This window comes from Protopterus annectens, chromosome 6.part0 (genome assembly GCF_019279795.1).
Source record: "Protopterus annectens isolate FY-2018-M chromosome 6.part0, PAN1.0, whole genome shotgun sequence".
NCBI lineage: Eukaryota > Metazoa > Chordata > Ceratodontiformes > Protopteridae > Protopterus > Protopterus annectens.
The window spans coordinates 1,810,161,274-1,810,188,032 of record NC_056737.1 but is presented as its reverse complement, the minus strand read 5'-3'; the positions used below and the strand labels follow the sequence as shown (position 1 = coordinate 1,810,188,032).

The following is a 26,759-nucleotide window of genomic DNA, read 5'->3' as shown; positions in this document are numbered from 1 at the left end:
TACAGCTGGCTCATACCTGGACATGTCTCCTTTCTTTGGATGACAAGAGGGTCTCACAGCAACAAATGATGGGTGCCAAAGTCATGGCACTCTGAAGCTGTATATACACACATCACACATATGTGTCTCTATGTCAGCTTCAAGTGTGTGCATGCATTACACACCCTCTGCTGACTTCTGTTGGGAAACCACAACAGTGATCATATCACAGATAACTCAAAGGCAAAAGTGTCAGCAGCTCCTGACACTGGTCAAACTCCAGGCTGAATAACAGCGGTGACTTATACCTGCAAACTCAACTGTGGCTCACTGGGAACTGGAATATCTCTGTGTCTGTCTACAAAGATGTACTACATTGAGGAACCTAAGCAGTTCAGAAGATGGGCTGCCATGATAAACCATACATAGCAAGGAGAACATCACCTGTGTAATCTTATCTTTCTTGAAAGGCACACGCCTGCATCTGAGTTTTGGTTTGAATGTTGCAAATCCCATTTGTGCCACCATGAAAGCCATCAGTGACATTTATCTTGACAAGTTAGTGCCATCAAAGAGATGGCCCTCTCAGATTCCTGTAATATAATAGACCATGAAGGTGTTTATCATCAGCACCCAGGAACACACCCCACAAAAAAAAACACTTTGAAAAATGTATCAAGGATACACTGGCAATAATAATAATAATAATAATAATAATAATAATAATAATAATCAAAAGCAGTGTAAGAGCATAATCAGGCCAGATTAAGCTAAAACAAAACTGGAAATATCAAAGCAGAATGATGGCTATAAAGCCTAAATATCAAAGCTCATGAGAAAATGAAAGTCAAGGTGTGAATAGAAATTAGGTAGAGTACACAGAGTAAAGTCTAACCAGACAAAACTAGACACACTAACACAGAATGCCCTTGTACCCAATGTGCTGCAGGGTACATTTATCACAGGAGGTCTCAACAAACTACAAAATGAAAATGCCTTAAGACATAAATTCAGTATTTGCACCTGGCTTCCTTCAGCCTCACATCATTGTAAAGATCTAAACAAACTATGATGGATGATTATCGGTAGCCAAATTCAATACAATAGCTAAATTCAGTACTAGTAATTCACATTCACTTGATTACTAAATAAATATCCATGCTAGGTCCTATCAGATCCATTTAATCTGCCACCAATTCAACAAGCATTTAAGGCTAACGTGCTGAAAATTACCAAACCAGTCACTAAAGCATGGGGCAAGACATCTGTATGTTTTCCTGGAAAGACCAACTTAGCACTTGATATGTATGATCCAAAGGAGGAGAAGAGGCGGAAGGCATGGCCGAAGGCAGGAAGACAGGAGAAAGGCTAGGACTGCGGTAGTGAGGATCAGAACTTTGAATGTTGGCAGTATGAATGGTATAGGGAGAGAGCTAGCCGACCGATATGATGGACAGAAGAAAGGTTTGTATATTGTATGTGCAAGAGACCAGATGGAAGGGGAGTAAGGCTAGGTGGACTAGGTGTATCGGAGGTGGATTCAAATTGTTTTATCATGGTGTGGATGGGAGGAGAAATGGCGTAGGAGTTATCCTGAAGGAACAGTATTCTAAGAGTGTTCTGGAGGTGAAAAGAGTGTCGGATAGAGTGATGTTTATGAAGCTGAAAATTGATGGTGTAATGATGAATGTTGTTAGTGCATATGCTCCACAAGTTGGGTGTGCGATGGATGAGAAAGAAAAATTTTGGAGTGAGTTGGATGAAGTGGTGATGACTGTACCCAAGGGTGAGAGACTGGTGATTGGAGCAGATTTCAATGGGCATGTTGGTGAAGGGAACAGAGAGGATGAGGAAGTGATGGGTAGGTACGGTGTTAAGCAAAGGAATGCAGAAGGTCAGATGATAGTAGTGGATTTTGCGAAAAGGATGGACATGGCTGTGGTGAATACGTACTTTAACAAGAGGGAGGAGCATAGGGTGACATACAAGAGTGGAGGAAGATGCACACAGGTGGGTTATATCTTATGTAGGAGGGCCAGTTTGAAGGAGATTGGAGTCTGTAAAGTGGTGACAAGGGAAAGTGTAGTTAGGCAGCATAGGATGGTGGTTTGTAGGATGACATTGGTGATCAAGAAGAGGAGGAGTGTGAGGGCAGCACCAAGGATCAAATGGTGGAAACTGAAAAAGGGTAATTGTGAAGTGGAGTTCAGGGATGAGTTAAGACAGGCACTGGGTGGCAGTGAAGAGTTACCAAATAGCTGGGTAACTACAGCAGAGCTAGTAAGGGAGATGGCTAGAAAGGTGCTTGGTATGACATCTGGACAAAGGAAGGATGACAAGGAGACATGGTGGTGGAATGAGGAAGTACAGGAGAGTATACAGAGAAAGAGGTTGGCAAAGAAGAAGTGGGATTGTCAGAGAGATGAAGAAAGTAGACAGGAGTATAAGGAGATGAGGTGCATGGCAAAGAGAGAGGTGGCTAAGGATAAGGCATATTAAGAGTTATATGAGAGGTTGGACACTAAGGAGGGAGAAAAGGACCTGTTCCAATTGGCTAGACAGAAGGATCGAACTAGGAAAGATGTGTAGCAGGTAAAGGCGATAAAGGATAATGAGGGAAACATACTCACAAGCGAGGAGAGTGTGTTGAGGAGATGGAAAGAGTACTTTGAGGAGTTGATAAATGAAGAGAATGAGAGGGAGAGAAGGTTGGATGATGTGGGGATAGTGAATCATGAAGTACAATGAATTACCAAGGAGGAAGTAAGGATAGCTATGAAGAGGATGAAGAATGGAAAGGCTGTTGGTCCAGATGACATACCTGTGGAAGCATGGAGGTGTTTAGGTGAAATGGCAGTGGAGTTTTTAACCAGATTGTTTAATGAAATCTTGGAAAGTGAGAGGATGCCTGAGGAATGGAGAAAAAGTGTTTTGGTACCGATTTTTAAGAATAAGGGTGATGTGCAGAGCTGTAGTAACTACAGAGGGATTAAATTGATCAGTCACAGCATGAAGTTATGGGAAAGAGTAGTGGAAGCTAGGTTAAGAAGGGACATGATCAGTGATCAGCAGTATGGTTTCATGCCGAGAAAGAGCACTACAGATGCTATGTCTGCTCTGAGAGTGTTGATGGAGAAGTACAGAGAAGGTCAGAAGGAGTTGCATTGTGTTTTTGTAGACTTGCATATGACAGGGTGCCTAGGGAGGAGTTGAGGTATTGTATGAGGAAGTCGGGAGTGTCAGAGAAGTATGTAAAAGTGGTACAGGATATGTACGAGGGTAGTGTGACAGCAGTGAGGTCTGCAGTGGGAGTGACGGATGCATTTAAGGTGGAGGTGGGATTACATCAAGGATCAGCTCTGAGCTCTTTCTTATTTGCAATGGTGATGGACAGGTTAAAAGACAGGAGTCCCCATGCACTATGGTGTTGGCAGATGACATCATCTTTAGTGAGAGTAGGGAACTGGTGCAGGAGACACCAAACCTCACAAGTTCCAAAAAGGTTGGAATACAGGAATTCTCCTCAAACAAAAAAACACAGAGCACTGCTGTAGCTGCCAATTTTCTTTCTTTATTCAATACATTCTGGTACCTAGGCCTCACAGGCCTTCAATAGAATACCTTCATAAGATCCAAGCAGCTATTTATATTCCATCTCAGCATTAATTCATCTTCATTTAATTAAGCAATTAAATCAATTAAACAGTTATATGCTTTCCTTTGAATATAATGCAGCTTAGAAACCAAAGATGTGCCCCCCACACACACACACATATACACACTTACACATTATATCATGATTATATTAAATACATTAACCCAACACAGGGTGAATTCCCAAATAACATTTTTAAATAACATTTTTTCTTAATAAAACAATTTACATTCACATTTTCTCATATACCTCAATAAACTTACATAATTAAACACACACAAAAAAAAAACATTTCAACCTACCCCCAAGATTCAATTATAAATATCTATACATAACACATAAATTCATTTTATTAAATGTAAACTTGTTTTTTATATTTTTACTATTTTTTCATCCTTACACTAATTTACTTTTAATATTAAATTAATCAACTTCATTTATTCATCAATAATTTTTTAATTCTTTCTTACATATATATTTATATTAAACCCAATACATTCGTTCTGAAATGAACTAACCAGAATCCATTTGACTTAACATTTAGATGCCCCAATCAATATCCAGATTGAGACCCCTAGGATATAAAGTGCCTACATATACTATTAATTTTGTTTCCAATTTGATCAATTTTCTTTTGAACTCATCACCCCCTATTGTTTGTTCTTCAAAGGGTTTTGCTAATACACTAAAGAAAAAACTATCTACACTACCCCCATGTGTGTCACAAAAAATGTTGTGCCTCTGGGCTATCCATTCTCTTATTTCTTACATCGCCCAAGTGCTCCAATATTCTAAGTTTCACCTTTCTTTTTGTTTGCCCCACATACCATTTACAAGGTGTACATCCACATCCTATGATGTAAACTACACCACATGAATTACAACTAAATTCATTTTTAACCAAAAACTTTTTTCCATTTATCATCCAACCATCAATATTTTTTAATTTATCACATACTTTGCAGACCCCACATGGAAATACTCCCTTTCTTTCTACTATATCTACCTTATTTCTTGTTCTTAACAACTCTTTTAGATTATTAAACTTACCATACAAAAAGGTAACCCTCTCTGGAAATAGCTTCCCCACTACTTCATCCCTACATACAACTGGCCAAAGATCATTCACTAACCCCCTAAGTACCTCAGAAAGGGGAGAGAATTTGTTCACAAAGAAAAGGGGTTCTACACTTACCTTTTCCATTTCATTTTTCCTAATAAACTTTTCATGTTGAGTAGAAAAACTACTTTTTCTTTTATGACTCATATTTCCCTTCAATTTGTTTAATGCTTCACTTATATATTCCATGCCATACCCTCACCTTAATAACCTCTTCTTAACTAGATTAAATTCCCTCTCCAGCATTTTTTTTATTAGAGGTAATGGTCATTATTCTCCTAAACTCACCATAAGGAAGGGGTTTTATCAAATGACCAGGATGAGCACTGCCAGCTTCCAAGAAGCTATCCGCAGCCATTTCCTTATGGTATGGTTTGTACTGCAAAACACCCCTTTCATCTACATAAAATTCAACATCCAAAAATTGCATTTTGTTCCTACTAGTTCTATAGGTAAATTCCAAGCCATATGTGTTTTGACCAAGTAATTCCATAAATTGATCAAACTCATTAATCTCCCCCCTACACACAAAAATCAAATCATCAATGAACCTTTTGAACATGATCACATTATCCTTAAATAAATCTGTAACATACACAAACATATTTTCAAAATGTGCCATAAATAAAACTACATAAGAAGGGGCAAAAGCCACCCCCATTGCAGTTCCTTCCAATTGCAAATAATCATCATTTTCAAAAACAAAATAATTATGCATCAAAGCAAATTCTAATAACTGACAAATAAGTGATTTTTGGGACCCTCACCCAACATTTTAACTAATGCTTCTAGGCTCATCTTGATACTGATGTTGGTGTACAGAGACTTGACATCCACACAGGCAAGATAAAGGTTTGGGTTCCACTGGATCTTCTTTATATCTTCCAACACATGAGAGGTATTTTTAACATATGATTGTACTCAAGGGAGATGGATCTTTAACTGGGAATCCAAAAAGATGCCTATTATTTTTTGTAAAAAGGAGCCCACCCCTGAGACTATCTGTCTACCAGGGGGTTTAGTCATTGACTTTTGAATTTTCGGAACAAAAAAAAACCTGGCATCTTTTGGATGTTTCAAATACAACTTTTTAATATCCTCATGAACAAAGAAACACAGTCGTTCTCCCCTTTCTAATAACTCCAACAACCTCCCATTGAACTCTTTTACTGGATTACCAGGTAATTTTTTATAAACTTTATCATCTGACAACAATTCCAAAGCCATATTACTGTAATCCCTTTTGTTTAAAATCACCCAATTCCCACCCTTATCAACCTGCGTGAATGCTTATTGGTTAGTAACAGCATGTAACTGTTTTAAGGCTAACCATTGCTCTCTACTCAAATTCCATGACTTACGGCTTGACATAAAATTACATACAGTATGCAAATTCAATATGTTTACACAATGCACATTTAAAGACATTGATTACATTTATATTCTTTGGGGGTACAAAAGAACTGACAAAGGGCACCTTAGGTATTTTTAATTTACCATATCCAGTTGAAAAATCAACATTAGTTGCACTGTTTCTCTCACATTCATCTTCCACACTTTCATTTTCAAAATTCCAAAAAAACAAATGGATTATCATGAAGAGTAATGCCCAACAAAGAATCTTCCATGATGTCAATATCAGAATCAATCAAGAGACTTGCTTCATTTTCCTGTAGACAATGTTGTTTTTGGCGCCAAAAAACACCCTCAAATTCAACTTTCTACAGAACACTTTGATTTCATTAATAACTTCAACTAGTGAAGGAGAAAAAGTTGGCACATATTTCATGCCTTTAAGCAAGACACTTGTCATTGCCTCGGATAGCACCAAATCAAAGAGATTCACAATGTCCAAACTTTTTTTGGCGTTACTTATTTCATTCCCTATTATGTCTCTCAGAACAAATGTACTCGAAAAAACATCATGTTCAGCTATCGAACAAGTCAGGGGAAGGTTAAAATTAAAGTCACAATTATTCAACTTCTGGGGTAACAAATTCACTTCTAGGTTCTCTTGGAGACTACTATCAACTGACTGAACGGAACATAACTTAAACTGCCCCACACAATGGTTTAATTCCTTCTCCCCTTTCCCTGGAAGCTTCTTCCTCTTCCTTTCACCTGGTTCTGGTCTTCCACAACCTCGCCATCATCTGTAGACACTGCTCCTGCAAACACTCTAGTGATGTCCTCAAAGAACACACTCTTCCGCCCATTGGATGCTAGTTCACCAGGTGATACCGACGCCTCTTGCAAGAATGGACCTGAACGAGATCTTCTTCTTCTGAAGCTTGTTTGCCTGGAACACTCTCTTTTTCCTTTGTGTTGCCAAGAAAAAATTATACCACTACTATAATTATTGATATTGCGCAATAATTTCTTCTTTTTTCTAGCGACCACATCTATTTCCATTTTGGCAATGCCATATTCTATTTCAAGCAATTTACTGGAATAATTGGCCTCTGAGGTGTCATTAATTAATGTCTCTTGCAAATGAATGATATTTTTCCACACTTTCTCATGGGCACTAGTATTTCTCTTAATGAGAATCTTTAGCCAGTTAGTAGTACAAGCTAAAGACACAGATTTCCATTCTTCCAGGAGGTCAAGTTCCTCCTCTGAAAAATCATATGCTGGAAGCCTGTCAACTCTTAACCCTCTAGGGGTTAAATTAATGTCCACATATTTTTGTAACAACTTAATATCATAATGTAATGACACCTCCTTCAACAGTTTTTCCAGTTACTTATACCTTTCTTCTATTCGACAGTCCATCCCCATAGAACTTGGATCATTTTCTAACATTTTACTGTCTCTCTCCTTCCACATCTCTGTGCATCTAAACTTGCCCATTTTCAGTTTGCGTTCCAAAAACACCTGGAATAGCAGAAGCTCCATCCAACGACATGATGCAAATACCAAACCACACAAGTTCCACAAAAGCTGGAATAGAGGAATTCTCCTCAAACAAAAAAACACAGAGCACTGCTGTAGCTGCCAATTTTCTTTCTTTATTCAATACATTCTGGTACCTCGGCCTCACTGGCCTTCAATGGAATAACCTTCATAAGATCCAAGCAGCTATTTATATTCCATTTCAGCATTAATTCATCTTCATTTAATTAAACAATTAAATCAATTAAACAATTATATGCTTTCCTTTGATAATGCAGCTTAGAATCCAAAGATGTGCCCCTCACACATATACACACTTACACATTATATCATGATTATATTAAATACATTAACCCAACACAGGGTGAATTCCCAAATAACATTTTTTCTTAATAAAACAATTTACATTCACATTTCTCCTATACCTCAGTAAACTTACACAATTAAACACATAAAAAAAAATTTCAACCTACCCCCAAGATTCAATTATAAATATCTATTCATAACATATAAATTCATTTTATTAAATGTAAACTTTTTGTTTTTTATATTTTTACTATTTTTTCATCCTTACTTCCACGGTGGTGCAGCGGTAGCATTGTTGCCTCACAGCCAGAGGTTCTCCCGTTCGATTCTCGACTGGAGTGCGAGAAGTACCTTTCTGTGTGGAGTCTGCACGTCCTCCCCGTGGTTAGGTGGGCATTCGAAAGACGTGTAAATGGGCGTGCCTTCGTTGAAGGTTGAACTTCAAGCTGGCACCTCGACGTTCATGAAAATCTACTGCCAATCATTAGCAGACCGGAGTTCCGTTGTGGCGACCCCTAACCGGGAAAAGCCAAAGACAACAACAACTATTTTTTCATCCTTACACTAATTTACTTTTAATATTAAATTAATCAACTTCATTTATTCATCCAATAATTTTTTAATTATTTTTTGTATATATATTTATATTAAACCCAATACATTCGTTCTGAAATGAACTAACCGGAATCCATTAGACAGGTGGAGGAGACCCTGGAGAGATGGAGATATGCTCTAGAGAGAAGAGGAATGAAGGTCAGCAGGACTAAGACAGAATATATGTGTGTGAATGAGAGGGAGGATAGAGGAATGGTGAGGATGCAAGGAGTAGAGGTGGTGAAGGTGGATGAGTTTAAATACTTGGGATCAATAGTTTAGCATAATGGTGAGTGTGGAAGAGAGGTGAAGAAGAGAGTACAGACAGGATGGAGTGGGTGGAGAAGAGTGTCAGGAGTGATTTGTCGCAGACGAGTACCAGTAAGAGTGAAAGGGAAGGTCTACAAGAGGGTAGTGAGACCAGCTATGTTATAAAGGTTGGAGACAGTGGCACTGACAAAAAGGCAGGAGTTTCAGCTGGATGTGGCAGACTTAAAGATGTTAAGATTTGCACTGGGTGTGACGAGGGTGGACAGGATTAGGAATAAGTATATTAGAGGGTCAACCCAGGTTGAAAGGTTTGGAGACAAAGCCAGAGAGGCCAGATTATGTTTGTTTGGACATGTGTTGAGGAGGGATGCTGAGTATATTGGGAAAAAGATGGTAAGGATGAAGCTACCAGGTAACAGGAAAAGAGGAAGGCCTAAGATAAGGTTTATGGATGTGGTGAGAGAGGGCATGCAGGTGGTTGGTGTGGCAGAGCAAGATGCAGAGGACAGGAAGAAATGGAAACAGATGATCTGCTGTGGTGACCCCTAATGGGAACAGCCGAAAGAAGATGATGAGTGTCCGAAAAAATCAAGAATGTCTTGAAAGCTCACTGCCTTAGGACAACATTGTGCCCAAAGTGTAAATCATCTAAATACAGTTACACAAAATCTGTAGCACAAGATGATTTAGTACATGAAAATCTATTAGTGCACATACCACTATATGAAAAATAAGAACTACTTTAATCAAAATGGCCACCATTTACTTGTTAACACGTAGGCCTTAGTCCATTAATTTCCACCTCAGTTACACTGCAAGCTTAATATGGTAAACCACAAACTATGAACTTTATGCTAAGTTTATGCATGGTAGTAATCTTTAATTTAATTACACAAAGTAATCGTTCTCACCTTCAAATTCAAGCAGGAAATAAAATCTCTGGCCAATACATTCAACCAAACATTATCCTGAACTTAATACACAAAGCTTTATTCTGTCCCATGGATGGCAAAGTGCATGAACAAAATAGTCAAAACTATAAATAGCTATAATGCTTTGTATTTGACAATTAAAAGCTCTTGCAATTAAAGTACTTGGTTATGTTTTATGAATTGCCCTTGACAGTACTAACATTTTTTGCAAACACACAACAGATTCAAGTGCTGTGAAGTACTGTACATTATAATGCCATCATCAAATAAACTATCACTTTCTCAGAGTTGGAGACTACAGAAGTACAGAAACTGTTTTAAGAAACTTATAAAACAAATTGCAGTGTAAACACATATACATGACTGTGTCATACGACAGTGTACAAAAAGTGTTAATTACAATGAAAGCACATGCTACTAGCTGTGACCTGCCAAGCACACTTTCCTTAGCTTGTTTTCAGTGTACTCCCACAAGCTTATGTGTAAAGCAATTGGCAGTTTGACTCTACTTTTCTTCCCCAAACCATTCTATAATTAGGCTTTGTCCAGAAAGGATCAACTACCCAGGAAAACACAACTAAATCCTTAAGCAGAAAGACTGCCCTTGTATACACATTCCAATATTAGGACGTCAAAGGGAACTTCAGCTTCTGGGTCTCGGTAAGCTCCTACTGGAGTGTTAACATCACCTAGTGTGGCCAGAGTATAAAGGGATAAGAAACACTTCCTCAGTTTCTGCCTCCCAAAACAGTGCTGAGCAAAACTGTCTGAGATGTTGAATGCAACTATATATTTAGTGTGACAGAAAAAAATGCAGGTATATGCAAACATACAAAAGAAACATATCAAGAAGTCAAGAAAATGTAACTTCATAGAAAAAATCATTTGGATCGTCTACTGTGTATTTCTTAGGTTTGAGAACATCACTGTACAAATTCATTAAAGAATCAAAATTTGATAAATCATTCAAAAGTGAATGAATGATCAACTCTCACAGTTAACTTACATTGGGAGTTTTGTGCCAGTTCAAGAGATACAAGAGCTCTGACCTCCCTGACCGACTTTATAGAGGGAAAAACCTCAACCCATTTTAATTCCATTTCTCGGTTTCAGACATTACAGAGTTATCAGCCAAAATCCAAATACTCACCATTTTCTTATGACAATCTTGGAGTGCTTATCACCTGTGCTCCAAGGAATAACAAAAGGAAGTTCAAACTCTGCAAGCTTTTTCAGTACTGAAATAAAAGCAAAAATAAAAACATATTAGAGGCAAAATGATCACCCAAATTTACATATCTATATTACTGCACAACTTTTTTTCAAGTATGCTTGTTGCACCTTCACTCTGCCATCAGCTGTGTAATAATGTCCCTTTTCCAATATCCATAAACAGTTTGTGCAAAGTGCTACCAGTTTTTAAATCTACAGGGCAGGAATTGGCACCATCTTGATGCTAAGGAGGAGGTTTTGTTTAGGCAGTACCTTTACTTGATCTACAAGATGCAATGACAATAGCATGTCCATTTAATGCATGCTTCTAGTCATGCATGGTTTGCTGCACATGGTTAGTCAGCACTGACTCTGTGCCTTATTTGCTTGAGTGAGAGCCCTTGGCCTCCACTGGGGAGGGGAGCTGTTAGCTGACAGAGAGAAACTTACAGTCTCCCTCTGAGAAAAGCAGGGCTGTCAAGAATAATTTAACTCCTACTCCCAACCCCTGCTTTCTGTCACCTTTTTTAGTTGAACCTGAGTCACGATAAGTCCAGATTAGAGCTCAGCCTCTACTGCAGCAATCGTAGTACACAAATATTTGAAGAAAGTCACGTCAACTGTAAAACGAGGCAAATTGAATAAAGAAATATAACCACAAGATAAATGAGCTATGGCTTCTTTTCTTCCATCCACTGCTTTCTGCATATAGAATACTTGTGTAAAAGTTTACCATAACCATAGATGTCCTTCTCTTCTATATGTTGCAATATTCATGACATGAGGGAGTCCGCCACAGGCTGCCCAGAACCTATAGTTTGTAATCTGTAAAATTTGCATTTTTTTCTAATTCTGCCTGATCTGCATTGTAGTTTTGCTTTATACGGTTTTCTTGGAGGTTTTGAAATTTTTGCTTTATACATTTTTCTTGGAGGTTTTGAAATTTTAAGGTCAGAAAAAAAAAACTTGTATTTCCTTCTCCGGGACCAAAGGTATTAACTGCAACTGAAATGCTGAGTAGTTGATAAACTGCTTTTTTGCAATTTTACTTGAAGTAAGGAAAAAATGTTGATGTCGCCTTGCAGGAGCTGGCAAAAAGACTGCATTGTGAATATTTCTGATTTTTATCACTTTACCTTCCCTCTTTTCTTAAGCTCAGCACATCCTGCACAGTCCATCCTTTACGCAGGTTTGAATTTTGAGGTCCCTTCCATTTTTATTTTATTTGCTCATACCAGTGATCATTACAACATCATTTTAGAGAAGGCCCTCCTTTTTCAAATGACTAAACTTTAGTTTCCCTCTTTTTCATACCTTCCTACTCACCAGCTGTATACCATAAAACCCACCATACCTTTTAGCCACCATTACACTTTTGAATTCTTACTTGTATCATTTTATACTATAATCAGATAAAACACAACCTTACCATTTGCTTAAAAATAATGCCATTACAAAACTGACCTCTGTGATGGCCCTTTTACAACAGTAAATTTAATTTTCACTAGCAGCAAACACTTACTTATTATTATTATTTATTTATTTATTTTTTTTTACATATGAAGTATTTTACTTCAGATAAGGTTTGGAGGTACATCATTAAATAACCTTCAGAGACTCTGCAGACAATGCTTATCTCAAAAAGCCAAGAACTACCTCATACTCAAAAAAAAACACACTCCCTTTTTGATATGACTTTAAATAATTGTCACAGGTGTGAGTGCAGAAATGAGGCTAAATTCAGTAGTTACCCTGCTCTGCAAGTGCGCGCGCACACAAACACACACACACGTGCGCATGTATGCACATGCGCACGCACACACCTACCACTATGTATGCAGAGGTTCTGATGGTTCCACTTACAAATGCCTCAACTGTATCTCAATACAGTCATACATACGTTACACAGAGACCTTCCCAATAACCACTATGCCATGGTAGTGGAGACTATGGCAGCAACAAAAAACCCACAGTTAAGTTTAAAAACACAAGGTAGATCCATTGACCTGGAAACCAAAAAAACTCTTAGTAATAGAGTACTCCACTATATGTAAAACAGGAATAAAGATCAAGAGGGTGGCCTAATGGTTAAAGTGTTTGCCTTACAAACACAAGGTGCAGTGTCTGAGTCTCACAATGGATAATTGACTAGGCTTAAAATGGCTCGCAAGAGCCGTTAGCTTAGTACTAATCTATGAACCTATGAACGAATTTTGGCAAAAAGTCTGTGAATATGTCTATTTGGAACCAAAATTAGAACATCATGGGCATTAAAAAGAATTAAAGCTAAATATGACAAATCTGTTGATCATGATGGAGTGAACAATCTAAGAAGATTCTCTCTTTTGAATATCTAACACAATATTGTGAGATTATCAAACACCCTTAGAAGGACAGGAAACACCTGCTAAGCTAAATCTTCCTATAACCCTCATATGGCAAATATCATACAAACCTTGGCTAAGGTTATGATGTCATAGACAGTAGGTTCAGTGCCTGTCAGCCTGGAATAAGATGTGCGGTCATTCAGTGTTTTGCCCATAATGGGCTTCAACTCTTATGTGGAGACCGAGGCTGAAAAATAAATTTTTCATCCCCATAACCTCTGTTTTAAATAATTTTCAATTCCATGTCAAAAATAAATGAAAAAAAAATACACAAGGAAAAAACAGAAGGTGACTTTGCTAAAAGCCAGAAGTCATGACAATAAAATTGGTGACTCAAAATTTTTTCTTTGGATAAACTTACTGTATCATTATTGATGTATGTTTAAAGATCCAAATTTACAAATGACCATGATATTGGGCTCATTAGGGCAAAAATGAGTCATCATGGTACCGAGAAACAGATGTATCCCACATGACTGGATGATAAGACTTCAAGTGCCATTAAACAGAAAACAAAGGGGATATTTAGAAATGTGGACAAATATCAAACCCTTTTCACACTTCATGAAAGTTGGAGAGTGTGACTGACAAATGATTATGCAAAGTAGTAGAAAGCAAAACTGGAGATTAGCACTTTCATTTCAGATAAGGATGCAGTACAATCAACCTGATATTTGCAGTGAGACAGACTGTAGAGAAGAAACTGGAGATGAGGAAAGATTCCAACTGGGCACTCCCAGACATGAAGAAAGCATATGAAAAGGTCCCAAAAAACATGAGTGGGAACTGTCACAGGACTTTCCAAATTCTGGAAACATTAGTAGAATTACAGCAGGCTATGTACAAGGAGAGATTGACTCACATGAACCATGTTCGGACTCACAGAGGCATGGAAGTAGATGTACATGTGGGCTCAGCTCTATACTCACTTTGGATGATACTGACGGATTATACCAGCAAACAAGTCAGAGGGAGCAGATCAACAAAGCTGGTGTATGCAGACAAGGTGCCACTACAAGAAGCCTCTGAAGGGAAACGTCAGTAAATGACAGGGGGCTGTAATGCAAAACTGAAGATGCGTGGGATGAAACTGAGCACAGACAAGATAGTGGTCATGGCAGCAAATGGGGGAAATCAGAAGCAGCAGAAAACTGACATAGAAGGTAGGACAGTTGAACAGGTTAACAGCTTTAAGCATCTGTGAGGTGAGGTTGAGCAGCAGAGATCTGAATGAGTAAATGAAAACTAAAATCAGTGGTGTTGCAGTCAAATGGCACAAGAATGTCAAGGGTAGTGCATAACAGAAGAATGACAAAGAAACTGAAAAGTACAGTGTGCAAAACAGTGCTTCTGTATAGCATAGAAACATGGGTAGTAAAGATGGAGCAGTTGAAAAAGCATGGAGTAGGAGATAAAGTGCCTGAGATGGGTAGCAGGATGCACACTGTGGGACCAGTGAAGAAATAAGAACATCACAGCAGAAGCCAACTGCAGAGGAGTTGAGGAAGAATAGATTACTATGGTTTGGTCACGTGCTAGAAAGTGGAGGATGATTTTGTAAAGCAGATTTGGGAAAGGCAGTAAGAAGTGAAGACCAGGACATCTGGCCACGAGATGGATAGGTTCATAAGTAGTTACTAAGCATACAGTCCAAGACACCATTAATGAGAATAATCCAAATTCACAACTGTCCTAAAGCACACTCATTGTCACACAGTATAGAAATGAAGGCCAGGGGAATCAAGCCCTACACAACAGGAAGTAGCTAGTTAACTCATAGCTTTAATCCTCTGTGGCATTTGCCCCAGAATAGTGGGCTATTGTCCAGGATTTGAACCTAGGAGCTCTCACACACAAAGACAGATTTATTCCCCTAGACAAACATGTCCAACATGTGACAGTTGGGCATGAACAACAGAGTGTGGGACTGAATAGAGAGAGGTGGTGACAGCTGATGCAACATTCCTACTCCATGTAAAACTGGGAAAATGAGGCTGATGACCTTGATTATGATGATGACAGTGGTTAAAGTAGCCAAAATACACACCATAAACCCCAGAGTATGCTTACTTTCTTTGCTGTAGATCTGCCTGGAGAGATAATCTCAGTCTTTGTAAAACAAAATCCAGAATCAAAGAAATCAAATGAGGGCTAGAAACTATTCATACAGTAATATCAGTGATATTAAGTCTAATGTTACAGTAGTATAATATTATAGGAGTGTACTAGACAGTTAGTGCACAGGATTAAGGGTATGAGCTGTTAATGAGGTACTTCCTATAGCAGTCCACAGTTTGATTCCCTCGGGCTCCATTTGCATACAGTACGAGTCTGAACAAGTCACTTACAATATACTGCTCTCGGGAAATTGAAAAATTTGACTAGGCTCCTCAGTGGTCTCCTGAACCACATGCCTAGTAACTACCTATGGCACGAGATCTCCAACAATGCATAAAGCATCTCCTCGCTGAACTTTAGGATGTAAGAATCAGTGAAAATATAATCCTTATGGGGAACTACTACCCAAACAATGACTGGGCAAACTACTGAAAATCAAAGAACTACACCAATATATTAATTGACTAGGTTAATTAAAATAGCTTGAAGCACAGTACAGAATCCAACTAGGGGCACCAACCATCTCTGTAACCCGCTTGGTTGACATGGGCATCCTGAGAAATTGTAGCAGTTGTCTTGTTTACTGATAACCACCTACTACTTAAAATGACAGTGTGTGACAGTTGCTGTTATTTAATGCAACCCGAGATAAAGCTTTTACAAGAAGACAATACATATAAGCAGGTTGTCAGTACCACTCAACGCCACACTAAACCCATCAGATACAGACTGGACCAAACACAGATCTACATGTGAAGGTCCTTAAAAGTAACCAACCTAAACCACAAAGACCTCCTAAATATAACCTATGAAACAAGTACTCTCAACAACCACAAGCACACAACCCAGACAGCACTCCCTTTAAAAATACACAGTTACAGTGTCTCAATTCAAAAGTCCATAAGACAAATCTCCACAAATCCAACATTCTATAGGTGACTCCATGATGCCGCACACTAATGCACTACTCACTGGGTTGTGCAACGAGAGTGTCACAGTTAGTCTATCATGTGCCAGGATATGCCACATCAAACAGGCACTCAAGTCCTTGCACCAAGTAGACATGACATAGTTATAGTATGTGGGTGTAAATGACTTTGAGATGTACCTACATGGACTATATGAAAACAAACATAATAAAGCTCTCAGAATATGTGTCCAAGGTAGGTATGGATCTAGTTTTCAGCAGCATTTTACCATCACCATGACTGATGCAGCAATACAAACAAAAGAATAACTGCAACATTTGTCTTAGCTTCTGGTGTCATTCAAAGGGGGTCCAATATACATTGGACTGGGAGGAGATGCTAGCTAGCCCCAACTGTTTTGCCAGGGATGGCCTGCACTTATCCCACCAAGGCTTTCATATACTGGGTAAAACATTGTCCATACCATAGTGCTTTTTAGGCACCATCAGTCCTCAAAGGCTTCCAACAAAACAAAAAATAATTCAGATAATAAAGGTATTGCTGCAAAACACTAGGTACATCAGCAAAAAGCTAGACTCCCTATAAGCACTCCTTACCCTGGAAAACACTGATATACACATCGCTATGGAGATCTGGTTCAAGTCCACTGACAGCACCTCATCAGCCCAGGGTTTCTAAGCCTAACACGCATCCAGACTAGATAAAGACACTAAAGGTGGGGGTGGTCTCCATATTTGTTAAAACAAACTTCATCTCAAGACTAGTTAAACAAGATAATCTGGAACTCTTCTATGTCCAACTTACCATTAACAAGACACCGTATCACATCATGGCAAACTATAGGATCCCCATAATGTCCCTTTCAGTCCATAACTCCTACCAAATTAGCATAGAGCCCCCTCTGTATCAGGCCAAAAAACATTCTCCTATGGGACTTCAACTACCTCTCCATTAACTGGGAGAGCTATACATTCTCTATTGTGCATACTAGAGATTTCTGAACTTCATCAATATGAATACTCAAGACCAGACAGTCTGCAACACCACCATGGGTAATAAAATCCTGGACTTGGTCCTCACTAATATGGGACAGCTCTGCTCCTTACCAACTGTAATTCCCTACCTGATCAAATTGGATCAAAAGTCAGTATTGAGGCAAGTGTGACTGAAGCTATAAGCATTCTCTAATACCGCGGTACTCAGAGATTACGCTAAGACTAAACTTGAAACTGAGTAATGACCTGCCATAATTCAACATCCCCTTCCAACTCAATGATCCCACTTTTTAAGTGGAATCCTTTACTACTAAATTCTATGCACATGTGAATAATGGCATATATGCATCTCTCCCGTCTCTGAAGTAAATGCAAAGCCAAAGAAAAATATTGCCTTTATGATGGAACTCAAATATAAACAAGTTACATAAAGCAAGAAAAAAATAGTTTCTCATAAAAATAAATGTAACTCTCAAGACACACAAAAAATCTCTTGGTAAATTTAACAGGGAATTCCATTTCCTAATCAAATCAAAAAAGCCAGATATTAAGTAAAAACTGACACCCAGGCAAAGTACAACCGCAAAGCCTTCTTTAAGTATGCTAGATATCTTAGAAACAATGTCCAGCACTGCGCAGAATAGTCACTGGTATCACAAGCTCGGACTCAGAGGACAGAGCCAATATACTAACGAATAAATTTAAGCATTAACTTCACACCCTCGCCCCTCCTAAACACTCAGCTCATACAACCATATCTATACACACACCTCAAATCCCCATATAAACAAATCCTCAAAGCACTATCCAAGGCAAAGATGACTGCTTCCATAAGGCCAAATAACACAGCAGGCTGCTTACTAGCCAGCCTGCAAAAGGACCTGTCAGACCCCCTATAATGTCTATATGTAAGCCTCTGAACAGGCTTTGTGCCAGAACAATGGAGGCAGCAACTGACATCCCATTGCACAAAGGTGGGGCATCTAGAAACCCAGAAAATAGCCCCATAGGTCTGACCAGCCTCATCTTTAAAGATATATAAAGGACCATTATGGAATTATTAAATAAGAACATAATTAATTTACAAACTCTTGACCCAAGCCTGTTCGATTTTGTTAAAGGCAGTCCCAGCCTACTTAACCTGGTTGACTTCTTTGAGAATGTCAGTGAAGCAATGGATGAGGACAAATCAGTACATACTGCATATCTAGACCTCACAAAGGCATTTAACACCATCCCACATTTGAGTTAACACCATCCCACATTTGAGTATCATAGATAAACTATCCCAGCTAAATGTCAATCCCTGTGTAACTTGTTGGATAGCAAATTGGCTTAGAAACAAACTTAGGAAATTAGGGTAGGCTGCTCTATCTTCATCTCCAAAAGACCTGTCACTAGTGGTGAACTTCAGGATTCAGCCTTTGGGCCACTCCTTTCCAGTATTTACTTCTCAGAGGTCAAAGCTACTGTTAAGGGTTTATGGCTGACCAAGTTTACAGATGACTATAAACTTGGTGCTATCATAAAACCCCTCAAACAGCTCCAATATCCTCCAAGAAGGCCTTTCCCAAACCAATAGCTGATGTCAAAACCAAGAACTAAAACAGATTACCAAGAAATGTACAATAGCATCCTTCAGCAAGCAAGACATCCCTTGTAACTATCACATTCACAACATATCCCTGAAAATTGATTCAATAATTAATGACCAGGGAACTTATGTGGACAACAAACTGTCCTGCATATCCACTTTTTCATTACACAGCTTATCACTAAGGATATGTCGCATCCAGGTGCAGGAATGTGATCATTCCATTGTACTCCACACTCATCAGGCCGATCACTGAAAGTAATTGCCCCTTCAGTATATGTCTATCCAAATATTTGATACAACTTGAATGCCCAACAATGCTTTCTTTCTAAGAAAATCAAGGGTCTAAATCATAAAAAATATGTGAATCATCTCAAAGTATTCTCTCTCTTCTTGATGGCATACAGGATACTGAGGGGTGATCTCTACCTCACGTACAGAGAACTCAATAGACCCTATCTGCACATTCACAAGTCCAGTGAGAACAGAAATACCCTCAGAAGATATTCTAAGCTTTTCTGCAATATAAACAGAATGTGTTGGAGGGATATATACATATCCCACAGAATATCATATCTTTGTTTTATGTGGAGAGGAAGATTATTCCAAAGTACTTACCCTTACACTATTCAAATGTAGTCTGGACAAATGGATGGGTAACAGCAAAGTCTTCCCTGGTTTAGTACTCTTGGCCTTTTGTGGATAGGGGCAAAATGTAAATGTTCTGCTTGTCTTTGGATTATTTCTACTTAAAATATAAGGTCTAAAAGCATCACACAACTGTATTGCCAAGCCTCTAAAGATCCTCGAGGATCAATAGCCTAATATGTATCTATGATACCATACCAACAAACAGAATCTTTTTACTGTCCATCCTTCGGTTTCACCTTCTGTAATTAATGTAGATCATGATACCATCATTTTTAGCATTGCAGTAACATTAACTCACTCATAAATAAATCTCTCTAGACTTTATCAGTGGAAACTATGATATATTAATGCCATACTTATGAAAACAGATTGAGATCCAAATAAGTCTGCTAAGAATACTGTTTGTGAGTTACGTATTAACTTCTGCATTAATGAACACACTGATAAATGTGGAGGTAAATTCAGAACAAAACTCTTTTGGTGGATTCATAGAATTAGCAAGATATATAACAGAAAAGAGAGGTCTTACGTAGCTTCAAAAACTTACCCTAGGCCTAAAAACAAGTCTAAGTACAGAAACTGGATACTTTTGCTATCAAATATTCTATATACAACAAGTAACTAAGCTTGGTATCAGACACTGAAAGCAATAATAATGTTTACTTTTCTAATGTAATTAAAGACAAAGTGAAAATGGGAAAGTAACACAGTATCAAATACATAATAAAATGATCAACCAGCAATAGGGTAATGTAAAATTTACAGGGGACCTTCTGTTTGATCTGGGACAGTACAGGTTTGCCAAAGAGGAGGGAGATCTTGCCTTCTGAATTCTCTGGCATTCTTTGAAAAAGTAACTAACAGCATCTGATGAATGTTTGACCGGGTATATTGCCTATCGTGACAGTGCAATGACACTCAACATCTCAAGGAAATAATTGATGGTAAAAAAATAAATAAATGCCATGTTGATCCACTAACATAGAAACACACTATAACACAGATGTGTTAAAATATCTTACATTGAACTCAAGACAGGTTTTGCACTTAAGCTTTTGGAGTAGCAGGAGTCCTTTGCCAGGAGTTACAGCTGAAACGGACAACAACTCAGTGGTGCTCGCCAGCTCTCAAGATTAAACACTGCATAATGAAATGACCACTGGCCAGCAGTAAATCCCAGCCTTGTTTTTAGGACAGGCAGGTAGTGTAACAGAAGGTAAATACCTGTATCAGAGAGACTCAATACTGTTATCACCAACTTTCTTTTTACAAGAACTGATTTTCCCAACAGCTTATTATTTCCTTCCTACAGCTCTCTGGTACCACCCCCACTCCAGTCTCAGCCAACGAAAGTGCATACCTAATGGGACTGAACCTATAAGAGGATTTAAAGCCTGCTGGTCTGGCCTAATCAGATACTCAAACAGTACTGAAAATAAGGAAATGGAATTAATAAAAATCAAACTAGGGTGTCGACTATGCAGCAAATAATGTTTCTTTTTAACAAACACCAGAGCATTAAGGACAATAATAACTGTACTGGTCATGTGCCAACATATGACCAGCAGGTTCATTGCTACCAATGCACAGGTAATGGTAGAACAGAGAGCATGTCCCATTCCTCTAGCTGCTTGTGTGCTGCAAACATGAATGCTTTGAACATTAGCAGCTCCAGACAACATAATGGATTAAGTGAATCTTATAGTAGAAGAGAACGACAACCCTGGAAGCAATTTTTGCAATAACAGAAGTTTTAAAAACAGAGTCTGGGAAGGAGTGAATCATGGACAGAACATTACCATTAAAAGGGTAACGTTTGATCTCATCTGTAATGATTATGTTCACCACACTCATTTTTTTCAGAAGACATTTCTCTAACTAAAGTCAGAAAAAAATAATTTATAATATTTCAAGAGATATTTTTGACCCGGTTTTTGAGCTATTGACTCTTGGGCATTTAAATCTGTGCCCAATTTACCTAGACTTCAGATTTACAGCATATTTGGCCAGGAATCGTTGGTGATTGCAGCTGAAAGATTTTTTTAACACTTCTACAAACCTAAACCCTGAAGAAATTTTCCTCTTTCTGAAAATTCTGTTTCACAGGATTCTATTTTCTCTCAGGATTTTTTTACATGTGATTCTGAATATAAATTTGTTACTTCTCCCAGTGTTAATGAATGGTCAAAATAGTAAGTTCATGTTACCGTTTAGAAATAGGTCTATTATGTTTGAACGGCATTAAATGTGCTTCCTCATCTTTTGAAGCCGGATACTTTTCTTACAACTTGATTAGGAAACAAATGACAATTATGTTATTAAACTTGCAGACATAAAATATGGTTATGTATTATGAACAATACTTGCAAATAAAATTAATTATATTACAGGAGTACTACCCTAGCTGCTCCTGTGGGCCATTTTAGGCCTAGCCAATTTCCCTTTCAAAGGTGAGAATCAAACCATATACCTTGTGACTTTGAGGTAAATACCATAGCCATTATACCAACCCTCAAGCCTGTTATTACACATAATGTTTTATGATGTTACTACTTAAGGAGAAGCCCAATACTGTGAATATTTATATGCTCAGGAGCAATACACACAGCACTTATTGAAATGTTTCTTTTATTTTAAAAAAAAAGAAAGAAAAGTAAGAAACCGCTGTTACCTAAAACTATACTTCCCTCCATTTTGTCTGCCCAAGGTATATCAGGGGTTCAAAAGACAAACCAGTAATCCAGCAAAAAGGTGAACGACCAGCAGAAAAAGCAACAGTACAGTATGGATAAGAGTTCCTTTGGAAGGTTTATTAACAAACTTACACTTAAAAACAATAAAAAAGCATATTTAAATAAAGTGAGATACTAGCTCATTCGTCCTGGTACCTTTCTCAGATAAATTTTATCTAAGGAAGTTTTGGAAGGTACCTGTACTTGTCTTTTGCGTCTCTGGCTGGTTTTGGAGTATATCAGGGGTTCCTAGCCTCCAAGTAAACCAACTGTCTCGGATTATCAGACATTTCTAGAAGCACTGCAAAGAGGTAAAAACTTGTTGTTCCCCAAGGTACTAACTCTTTCTTCATATATTAAAAATTCTACAATGTTATTACAGAAGCAGAGTGGCATTAGCTGGACCCCATGTATATTCTGGGTTATATCTGATGTAACTAGTTTATACACTAGCATAATTCATATCTGTGAATTAAAATGCATTATATATTATTTTCTATTCACTGATTCTTCATTTACACATTTTTGTACAAAATGACTTACTTTTTGTTTGAAAACAACTTTTTTTCCAAGTCAGTTTTTTCGACAAATTAAAGGTGCATCCATGAGTGCCTCCTTTTCACCATCTTAAGCTAATTTATGATTTTTTAGCAATCTGTTTTATTTATGCTTTTTTAAATTGCTTGCTATTTTTTTTATACAGATTATTTAAATACTGTTCCTTTTAAAAATTCTAATGATTATGACATAAATTTACATTCTGAAATCTGTAACACTATGGTATTTTTTTTCAGATCTAGGTTTGGTATGATGCAATCTGAGGTAAGCTCCAGAATTTATTGTAAGCCAACTACAATTAGTGTCTTCTTTCATGGACATATTCTATTCTTCCCACTTTTATTGTAAGCCAACTATAACTAGTGTCTTCTTTCATAGACATATTCTATTCTTGCAGCAACACACCAAACAGCCAATGCCTTTCTTCACTTTATTTTAGACCTTGTACCTCGGCAATTCGCCTTCATAAATTTGTCCGATTTGCATTTGGACACTGACATGCTTAGTGTGTTAAACAAAGGGAGCAAGTTTGTTCCCACTTTCTTTCCGACATATGCTGATATTTATTTAGAAGTCAAGGCTTTCATTCGGAAACTGTTACTTAGAGTGTATTTCAGTAAATGTGTAAATAAGAAAACACCAAGTACAGAATATTTTGAACAAATTGAACTAAATGAACAAACAGAGTTGGATGAAAGTCTTATGAATGTTTCGATATATAATTATGAATATGATGAAAGTTTTTTAGAAGAGAATATTGAAATGTCAGTTAGTTGCCAAATTGAAAATGAATGTAATGCAAACTACAGAACTGGGTATGGCAAATTGGAAATGCCAAAATTTAAGAATGTTAAAAGCAATTTTACTCCAGCTATTGTTGTACCAGCTATAACATTATTTCAAAAGGTGATTTTGAAAGAAATTGAGGCATCATTTAAGGAATTTTGTGGGGAGAATAAACAATTTAACCTTAATAGGCAGGAATGGCAAGCCTTAAAAAATCTAAAAGACATTAAAGACCAATACATTTTTAAATGTGCTGACAAAGGGGGAAATTGGGTAATTCTAAGTAAATCAAATTATTGCAATATGGTTTACAAATTGCTCACGAATGCTGAAGAATATAAAAAACTTGAATATGATCCACTTAAAATTTATAATGAAGGTCTGTTATTTTTATTGGAAAAGGGTGAACGATTGGGTTTTTTCTCACATGATGATGTTAAGAAGATGTATATTAAAGATCCCATTCCCCCTATATTATATGCCCTACCAAAAATTCACAAAGATATGGTTGACCCTCCTGGGAGACCTATAGTTTCGGGAATAGGCTCATATATGGAGAATGTTAACATTTTTTTGGATTCTCAGTTAAAGATGTATCTAAATAAAGTCAGTGCTCATATTAGTAATACTCATGATTTAATTAATGTTATTTCCAAGTTAAGGTGGAATTCTGAGTATTATTGGGTAACTATTGACGTGAAGTCACTGTATACAAATATAAATAAAAGATGGGGATTAGAAGCTATCAATAATATGTTGGGTGAGGGACCCAGAACTAATTTTTTGGTCTTATTATTAGAATATTGTTTAATGCATAATTATTTTATGTTTAATAAAGAATATTTTTTACAGATCAAGGGAACAGCTATGGGGGCGGCCTTTGCCCCCACGTATGCTGTTATATACATGGATTTTTTCGAAAGAAGTTTCATTTATCCCACTGAATTCTTTAAGAACAGGGTAGTTCTATACAAGCGTTTTATTGATGATTTAATTTTTGTTTGTAAAGGGGAAATGCATGAATTTTATGATTTTTTTGAAAGTTTGAATAATAATACACATGGTCTTTCTTTCTCTTATGAAATTGATAGGAATGAAATTAACTACTTGGATTTGACTTTGTTCATAAGAGAAAATGTTATTGAATTTAGACCTTACAGAAAAAGTACTTCAGTTAATATGTTTTTGCATGCTTCTAGCATGCATCCACCTCATTTGTTAAATGCACTACCCTTTGGAGAATTTAAAAGAATTCATTCTCACACTAGTATACAGAAAGATGTTGATGAAGAATTAAATGATGTATTTTTGAGATTAAGGGACAGAGGATATGATGCAAAACATTTAAAAAACACAATGGCAAAGGTTAAAAATAATGGGAAGGACAAAGACATCAGGATATTTGAACATGGTACCTGCAGACCTTCATTAATAGAGAAGAATGTGGAGAAATTATTTTTTGTTACTAAGTATACCACATTCTCTAATAGATTAGTTGGTATAGTTAGAAGGTTTTGGCATTTGGTGAGTGAGGACGATAGCATAGGTGAATTGTTCCCCCATCATGTCATTTTTTCTTTTCAAAAAGGGAAAAATTTGAAAAACATTTTGAATAACAACTGTTGTAATGTTAGAATGACACAGTTGACTAATACAGGTACTTTTAAGTGCAATTCTTGTAGTCTTTGTGATAAGGTTGTCAATATTAATTCCATTAATGGTATTATTCATACCCCTAAACATTATTTTAGTTGCAAATCTATTGGGGTAGTATATGCCTTGACCTGTAGTTGTGCTAATATTTGGTATATTGGCCAGACCAAGAGGATGGTCAGAGTTAGAATTTTAGAGCATCTGAGAGACATTCGGAATTCTAACCTACTCAGTCCAGTAGCTAAACATTTCGTGGATATTCATAAAGGTAATAGTGATAGTTTAAGATTTGGAGTCTTGGGTAGACCATTTGTTTGTATTGGTGATAATATCACCAATAAACTATTAGAATTAGAGACAAAAATGATTCTTAAGTTTAATACTTTAAGGCCACATGGTTTAAATTTAGAATTGGGGATATGATGGATTTAGAAGACATGAAATAAATAAGAATAAACAATAAAATTATTTCAAAAAAATATTTAAGAAAACATTTTCAAAAAATATTTAAAAATAATTTAAAACAATATAATAAAAAATGTATTTATATTTTTTTGAATAATATGTATAATGTTTCAGTATATAAAATGAATTTTTATTTTTTAAAGAATGAGTTTTTACTTAAAAATGAATGAGTAATGAAGTAATGGGCATTATATTTTGTTGTTTGTATTTTTCTCTATAAAATGTGGAGAATTTAATATTGTTATTGACAAGGTCACTTTAAAAGAAATTTTGTATTAATTGAATTATTGCTTAATTGTTTGGATAAGTACTATAAAAACTAACATTTTGTAGCAAGTAAATTGTGATCCTTGAAGGCGAATTGCCGAGGTACCAGGTCTAAAATAAAGTGAAGAAAGGCATTGGCTGTTTGGTGTGTTGCTGCTATATTTTTGCTGTTGCTGTGTTTTTGTCTATATTCTATTCTTGCCACACTTTACATTCTTCGTCTTTCGGAGAATTGTTTCAAATGAAAAGCTCTTGTAGTGACTGAGATGATTTTTTTTTTTTTTTTTTTTTTTTGCGCTTGAAGCCTTTCAGGCTGTTTTCTATGTTTTTACCGAGAGGCTATTCTTTAAAAAATGTTGACTCAGTTTACTGTGAAGTGCACCATACTGACAGGACAACTTTACTGGATAAAAATGGTTTTATGATAACAACACTAAGTACTTATGCAATGACAGTTGTTTATGCAATGGGATATGATACACTGCATTAAATAAGTTTAGGATGCTGTTTTGAAAGGATCTATTTTTTTACTAGAAGATACAGAACTAGATAGGTTTATTACCACTAGACCTAGATTTGCTATTAAATTTGGAAAGAATCTCTGATTTTTTTTTTTGGTACCTGACCTGATGAGAAAATTAATACTAGAATTACTACTGTT

General features: G+C 36.9%; 1 protein-coding gene across 1 annotated transcript in view; it reads right to left on the bottom strand.

Annotated features, from left to right (window-relative positions):
• The window catches only part of SNX31 (sorting nexin 31), a 553,376-nt gene that overhangs the window by 303,483 nt on the left and 223,134 nt on the right, over positions 1-26,759 (bottom strand). The window contains exon 5 of the mRNA XM_044073704.1: positions 10,902-10,989. Within this exon, the coding sequence (XP_043929639.1) occupies positions 10,902-10,989 (88 nt within the window). The remainder of the gene's footprint in view (positions 1-10,901; positions 10,990-26,759) is intronic.